The sequence below is a fragment of the Fukomys damarensis genome, unplaced genomic scaffold, assembly GCF_012274545.1.
Source record: "Fukomys damarensis isolate Sample0158 unplaced genomic scaffold, DMR_v1.0_HiC HiC_scaffold_19, whole genome shotgun sequence".
In the NCBI taxonomy this organism is placed as follows: Eukaryota; Metazoa; Chordata; class Mammalia; order Rodentia; family Bathyergidae; genus Fukomys; species Fukomys damarensis.
In genome coordinates this window covers 3392418-3399823 of record NW_022900931.1, presented here as the reverse complement: position 1 = coordinate 3399823, position 7406 = coordinate 3392418, and the positions used below count along the sequence as shown (strand labels likewise).

Sequence of the window (7406 nt, the reverse complement as noted above, 5' to 3'; positions counted from 1 at the left end):
CTTTTTTTTTTTTTTTTTTTGGTACTGGGGATCCAACTCGGGACCTTGCACTTGTGAGGCAGGTGGTGGCACCACTGAGCTAAATCCCTGGCCCGACATTATTCACTCTTAATAGGAAGGAAAACCACAGGTTCATGTATTTAAGCATCAAGGTCACTCATGGCTACTCGGTGCCAGAATACTGTGGGTCACCTCTTCAGAGATTTCTCAGGGGATCAGTACTGCAATGACATCCAGGACCTAAGTGCCCAGCGCCCTGCATGGTGTCAGAGACACTGGCAGATCAGTGCCCACCCACTTGTGATGAATGTGGAATTGAAAGAAACCCAGGATTGCACACATCTGAGAATGCCCTAAAGGGATTTTTTTTTTCACCCTCAGATCTAAGAAGGTTCCTTTCTGCTGTGCCTTTTCACTTGGACCTTTAAGACCCCAAAGAACCAAACCACCTCAGGCGCTTAGTGGGGGTTCAGGGAGGGCACAGCAGTCCCAGAGAGAGCAGAACCCCAAGGTACAAGTGGGCTATTTGGCAGATGACAAGCAAACTAATTCAGCAACTACTTTCCTCCCCATGTACCAGCTAACAGCTACCTCAGGCAGCGTTAGAATGAAGGTGCACAAAACCCCAGCCTGTGTGGTGTCCTTGTGGTCCAGCTGTCACAGTTGGGGGTGCAGGGTACACACTAGGTCTGACGCCCTGGACTGGGGAGATGGTGGGCTCTGGGGCTTTCCAGATGAGCTCTGCTGTTTAGAGGGGGCCCTTTGATTAAAACGCACAAGTCCAAAAGCTGCCACCCTGTCCAGTGAAGCTAAGACTGACCAGTAGTCCCACTGCGAGGCCCGCGCAGGAGGCACCCCTCCTGTGCATTCCTGCAGCTAGCCGTACAGCGCGCCTTCCCAGGGGAGGACTGGTGGACGCCGCAGAGCAACCCCATGAAGCAGTGGCTCTCGGGTCCTCTGCTTGGCCCACCTGCACCCTCTGTTGGACTCAGAGCATTTCCCACCTTGAGCCCCTTTGCAACCCAGGGACCCCGGCCCCATTTGATACTTAGTGTGGACAGAGGGGATTCTGCCCTGACCTGATGGCCTCACATATCCTTGGAATGACTTGTCAAGCCTCAGGTTATAGACCTTTCAACCAGTGCCTCTGTGCCCCGCCCCCCCGCGGACCCCGGCTTTTTGTAGGGCAGCAGCTCCTTCTCAGTAGCTCTTCGACTCAAATGGCCTTTCACACCACAGACCCCAGGCACCTGTCATGTCCCGCAGCTCAGCACCTAGCTCGGAAGCAGGCTCCTCAGGTTTCCCATCTGCAGGCCCCGAGGGCTCCACCCTGTTCTGAAACAGATACACACCCAGCCTGCGCATGGAGGGCCTGCCTGGCATTGCTGGTCCACCTGTGCCACCTCTCCGACCTTCCAGTGACAACAGGCCAGCTATCCACCAGCTACCCATGCAGCCTATCCCGTCGCCTGCAGTCAGCACAGCAGCACGATGCATGTGTTCCTGTGGAATTCTTTCCTTAAAAGACTTCTTTTACTTGGCTGCTGGTGCATGCTGTCATCCCAGCACCTTGGGAAGCAGAGGCAGGAGGGTTGCAAGTTTGAGCCTAGCCTGGGCAACTCAGAGACTTAACAAGACCTTGTCTCAATTATTTTCTTTTTAAGAAAGGGCTGAGGACATAGCTCAGTGCGAAGGCCCAGATTCAGTCCCTTGTAACAAAAAACTTCCTACATTCAGAACAGTGCTATGGATATTGGTAAGGCAAGTCACAAATCAAAACTGATGCCACCAAGGGAGGGAACATATCCAGGGACTGTTTCAATGCATCTGAGTTTTATAGCACCGATCACCGACATTACCAGGCATGGAGAAGGGCCGATTCTTCTCATTTTAAAAGTGGTCCACGCCGGGCGTGGTGGCACACGCCTGTAATCCCAGCACTTGGGAGGCTGAGGCAGGAGGATCGCTGAGTTCGAGACCAGTGTGGGCTACATAGTGAGTTCCAGGTCATTCTCAACTACATAGTGAGACCCTGTCTCAAAAAAAAAAACAAAACAGCTTCTCTCCACTTGAGCAAACTGGTTGGTGCACTGTGCCAATGTTCTCAGCACCTACGCCTCCAAGGACAGTGAAAACAGAGGCTGCCAGGCAAGCCACCCTCAGAAGCCACCTTCCGGAAACGAAGGTCCCCTAACAGCTGCAGCAAAGCGCAGTGCATCTTGGCTCCGAGGAGCTGAGGGAGCCATGGGGATGCAGCAGTGCAGATGTGGCTGTGTTGGCGCAGCCAGGGGACATCTCAGCAAGGGATCATGTCACTGGCACCAGCCATCAAGCAGCCTTTGCCAGGCCACGTACTCCTGAGAGGTCCTCTGCCTACAGAGATTTCAGTGAGCTCTGAAGGAGGTTTTGCTGGTGTCTAAATATATACTGAGGCACCAATTTAATGGAATCCAGACACAGGGTATCCACCAGAGCACTAATTTGGTTAGAATATACGGGACCATTGTATCTCTAAAACCCACAATCACACTAAAATATAAAATTGGAAGTTTTGTTAAAAAAAAAAAAAAAAAAGGCAATGAGCCTCCCTCCAGCTTTGGTCTAAATAACCACATATCGGTCCCCATCATGCCCCTCGAGTGGGATGCAGCAGGCTCTTGAACTGTCAGCAGGTGGGCTGCAGGCTGTGTGGCCCCATATGAAGGCAGAGAGGTGCAACCCACGGCTGCTTCTGACACCCCAGGCACCCGAGGATGGCTTCACAGAGCTGGAACCCAGTCAGATGACCCTGTGCTTCTCAGGATTTCAGAAGACAAGAGAAACTGCATGGGCTGCTTCTGCCCGCCCCCCAGAGCATCCCTTTAGTGAGGGAGTAGGGGCCCCTAACGTGGTTCAGGGTATAGGGCCCCATCTGTCCAGAACGGACCAGTTGTGCCCTTAATCGGTGTGGTCCTGATGAACCAACAGATGACACCAAGTACTTCAGGGGCCCCTGGCTGTTAGATGCCTTGTTTAAAAAAAAAAAAAAAAGTGAGAAAAAAATTTGCCAGGGTGTCAGAAGTGAAGATGATGTTTTCCTCTAGAGAGGGGATGTACTGGCCACTGCCACTCTTGCTCCTCTCTTCCCCTACCCAGCACTAAATATTCCTTCATCCAGTTCGCTGATAAGAGTACAGCAAAGGCCCTAGCAGGAAAAGCGGAGGGGCGCATGGGCCTCTGAGTCACCTCGTCCACAGGGGGAGCTCTTGGGCACTTAGGAGGGAGAGGGCATTCCCAGGCCTCTGCCTGAGCTAGAGGGCGGCCAGCTGCAGGCCCCAAAGATCAGTATATGACTGAACCCTTCCTGGGAAATTAATCACTTTGGGAAGATTCCCTATTTTAGAGGCAGTCCCTTCTCAGGCCTAAACAAAATGAACCTCACAACAGATCCACACCACATCATGCCTTTTTTGTAAGATTACAGTATTACTCGTGTTGTCATTTTTTTCTATACTGTATGGTAAAAAGAATTAAGTGAATAACTATATCTTCAAAACTGTGATTTATTTTTTTTAAAAACCATCCTAATACAAATAGCTGACTAATTTGCAAGCATGTATCTAATAGCTAAATGTGAATTAGTGCATTTTCAAGTCGTCGTCCATTGTGCTTTAAAGCCTGGCTCTTGAATGTACGGGAAACAGGAAGCTGAGCTTGAACAATGGAGACCCAAAGGCGTGCGGGTGCACATGACCCTGGAACTTTTTGTTTCTCCTGAGCCACACAGAACTCACTCTCCTCCTGTAAATCTCTTCCCTCCGCTATTTTTATACATAGGAAGTGGACACCTGTCTATTTATTAACACCGCTGAGGCCTCTTTGACCCCAGGTGGGTGATCACAGACTTCACAAACCACTAGGTAGGCCTGTGTCGTCACAGCATCTGCTTTTCAGGGAATCATGGCCTGTGGACTATTACCAAAGAACCTAGGCAATGTGACGTATTCTGGTGGAAACCATTTGCAGCCACTGGTTCTCTGGCAGCCCCGGATGGCCCGGCCCAAAGCACAGACAGGGCAGAAACCACAGAGCCCATGAGTGGCCCTTATTCTGCTTCCGGTATCTTGGCCACATTTCCTTTTGGTGCATCTCGGTCTCCGTGACACCTTCCAGGAAGCACTGTGCTTCTGCACTGAACCCTAGAAGAGGGTCTGATAGACACGCGCAAGGAGGGGCACGTTTCCAAAGCACTGCCCTGGGCCCTTACCACGTGCCAGGGTTGCCATTCTTGGGTGCCTTATGCTCCCTGGCTTCCTTAGCATACAGAGCAGTTCCAGGCAGGAACTGAGGCACAAGCTGCAGTGTTCTCCCCAGCCTCAGCCTCCTGGGGACAGGACTGTGTGAGACCTCAGGAATCCAGGGGGTGCAAGCAGGAGGGCAAATGTAATTTCTCTAGTCGCGTTAACAGAACAGTTCCAGGCAATTAGAAAAATGGCTGTAACATTACCTTAATTTTAAAAATTTTGGGTCACCTTCATTTTCCTGTTAGGAGACTGAACTGACCATATGTACTGAGTTCTATCCTGAATTTATCAGAACTGGTATGTTTGGAATGTCCTACTGTAAGACTGGTGAATGTAAAGAGTTAATTTCAGGGTACAGTTTTGCCTTAATGGTTTTAAAAATTAAACTGTTTTTTAAAATTATTTGGTGCATTCTGTGACGTTGTGAGAATTGCTGGTTATGCACAATGAGAAAAAAAGGTAGGGGAAAAAACAGGCGTTTAAAAATAAAAGTCAGTGCACGAACCAGCAAGAAAAAGATCTTTATTCATCTTCCATCAAACACAACAGAGGCCTTGTAGTGGTTATGAAGTGGAACAGAGGAGCCCCTGCCTCTGCAAATGCTAAGCAGACACAGAGCTCTCCAAAGACCCCAAGATACCACTGTGTGGGTTTGGGGCCATGGGGACATCGGCTGACTGGGGGGCTGGATGTTGCTGGCATTGAAGGCTGAGTCCAAGATGGCAGGGGGCTCCCCCCTCGCCACGGGGAGCGCTGGCATCGATTTCCTGCCAGGCAGAACACCTGGCCCTTTCCCTCTTCCTGCGTCTGCTGTGCATGCACCCAAGGTGACCTCAGCCCACTGTTCACCCAGGAAGCGCCAAGGCTGCAGTGCTGTGCTTGGCACGCCGCCTGTCTTGGGGGTGCCCAGCTTGCTCAGCTACAGATCTGCTCCTAGGGACAAGACTGGCATCGTGCATGGGCTCTGCACAGGCCGCGATCACTTCCCGGGACAGACCTGGGTTGTGGGCCGTTTGGAGGAAGGGGCTTTCCTCTTCTCCAGGTCCTGCTGGATTTCCGGCGGGAAGGTGCTGAGGTTCTCCTGGACGCAGGGCAGACAGAACCGCTTGGAGTAGAACAGACTGCATTCCTGGGAGGGCCAAGGGACCACTGAGATCCCAGCAGCACCGCTGGCCATCTCAGGGCTGTCCAGGGCACCCAGATCAGTGAGGGCAAGATGGTAGGGGCCTGAGGGGCTAGCACAGCATCCAGGAGAGGCCCCAATTAGCACAGCCAATGGGGCGGAGGAGACAGAGGTATAAGGAGGCTGTGCCACAGACACCCCCATAGCTGTACTTCCTAGAGAGCTCTTATTCCTGTATCACAGCAGGGACAGGATGTCGGGGCCACTGGGAGCTGGCAGCAAGGTGCAGAAGGCAGGGACAGTCCCTCCACCCCTTTGTGTCCATTCACCCCATGATGTCAACACTGGAACTGTGCAAACGCGCACACATACACACACACACCTAGCCCACAGCACCGAGTTCAGGACAGTGCTTCCCAGCATGCTTTGCAACTGGGAATGGCCATGTGACTCCATCTGGTCAGGGCTACGACCAACAACTGTCTCTGCCACCTCCCGGTCAATCCCTTCAAAGGAATGGGCATGTATGTGTTCGCTTGTCCCAACTGGCTAGGATATAAATGTGACAGTGGGAGCTGCAACAGCCATGGTGGGCCTGAGTGGATGTGTGTTGCTGATGTTAAGGTGCTTGGGGCTCTGAGACTCTAGGACCACCTAGGGAGGCCCTCTAGCTGGCCCCCGCCCTCTGTCATGTGAGTGAGCCCTGGCCTCTGAGGACCCACATCCCCTCCCCATTACAGCTGGGAGGGCCAGATCTGCCCACCAGGGTAGCGGCCCAACCCTGCTTACCCACCGGACCCACGCACACCAGCCTGCTGCATATACTGCACCGCGCACCGATGACCAGGAACCTGCCCCTGTCCGGCGAGAAGGGATCCTTCATGACATAGCTCTCTTCTAGGAGCCTGTAAGGACAGGAGCTCAGTGATGGACAAGCCTGAAACTGCAGGCTACCAGGAGCTCTAATAGGATGGCAGGGGGCACTCAGCCACAGGGGCTGACTCACAGAGTGGGATACAAGGCCACACAAGGAAACCAGGCACCGCCCACACCCTCATCACCCTGGAGGCTGCATGTCAGAACAAGTGACCAGGTGACCCCTGACACTGTGCCTTATATAAGGACCAAGCTGGTCAGCCCTCCCCATGTGGCAGCTGAAGAAGGACAAGCTGGCAGACAAGAAGCAAACCCTATCTTCCTGCTGAGGGCACACCACGGGAAGCTGGTCCCCATGCTGGCTCCCACCAGCACAAGGACAGTAAGCAAGACAGGCATCCTGCCTAGCAATTGCCAATGGCGGCATGGCACTAGGGCACAGCCCCAAGGGAGGAGGCCAGGTGACTGTGGACCAGCTTCTCCAACTGGCCTCAGGCATCCACCACGCAGCAGCCTGGAGGGCGGGGTGGGACGGAGAGTGCAGGGCCTGGGAGGGGAGGTCCAGAGCCCTGCGCTCCAACCCGCCTCCTGCCTCCTTTCCTTGGATCTCTCTTCTGGCTTCCGGAGCTAGGGCAGGCACAGGCCAAAAGCATAAACCGAGACCCTACTCACAGGACAGACTGGGTGTTGGGAGGCTTCTGTCCCACGTAGCTGTAGGGCGCCGTCAGGGCACAGATCTGGCACTTGAACATTCCCAGGGGACGGCACTCGGCCTCAGCCGCCATCTACTATCAGAGACGCTTGTCACAGTCAGAGCCAGTACCACCCGCCCCAAACCTCACAGCCTCCGTGTGCTTCACACCCACAAATGCAAGTCCCTTGGCAGACAGGAAACCCAAGTGCGCAATTGCTGGACTCGTGCCGGGCCCCGAAATGGACTTCAAGCTTGAAACACCAAAATCATACAGTTTATTCTCTAACTACAGAATAGTCAGAAATCAGTAACAGAAAAACCTGGAAAAGGGCCGGGGATTTAGTTCATTGGTTCAGTGGCCTGCCTTGCAAGCCAAGGACCCGAGTTCAATCCCTGGTACCAAAAAAAAAAAAAAAAAAAAAAAAAAAAA

General features: G+C 52.9%; 2 protein-coding genes across 4 annotated transcripts in view; one reads left to right on the top strand and one right to left on the bottom strand.

The window, feature by feature from the left end:
* Ppara (peroxisome proliferator activated receptor alpha) overlaps nt 1–7406 on the top strand; it is a 75367-nt gene that overhangs the window by 57281 nt on the left and 10680 nt on the right. The gene's annotated exons all lie outside the window — the stretch shown is intronic.
* Nucleotides 4692–7406, bottom strand: part of Cdpf1 (cysteine rich DPF motif domain containing 1) — a 5618-nt gene continuing 2903 nt past the window's right edge. Inside the window, exons 2-4 of one of the 2 annotated variants that reach the window (XM_010634321.2) lie at nt 6955–7070; nt 6200–6311; nt 4692–5412 (exon numbers count right to left, since the gene is read on the bottom strand). In XM_010634321.2, coding sequence (XP_010632623.1) covers nt 5263–5412; nt 6200–6311; nt 6955–7067 — 375 coding nt within the window. In that variant the 5' untranslated portion in view covers nt 7068–7070 and the 3' untranslated portion in view covers nt 4692–5262. The remainder of the gene's footprint in view (nt 5413–6199; nt 6312–6954; nt 7071–7406) is intronic. The other variant, XM_010634320.2, reaches the window with a different exon arrangement.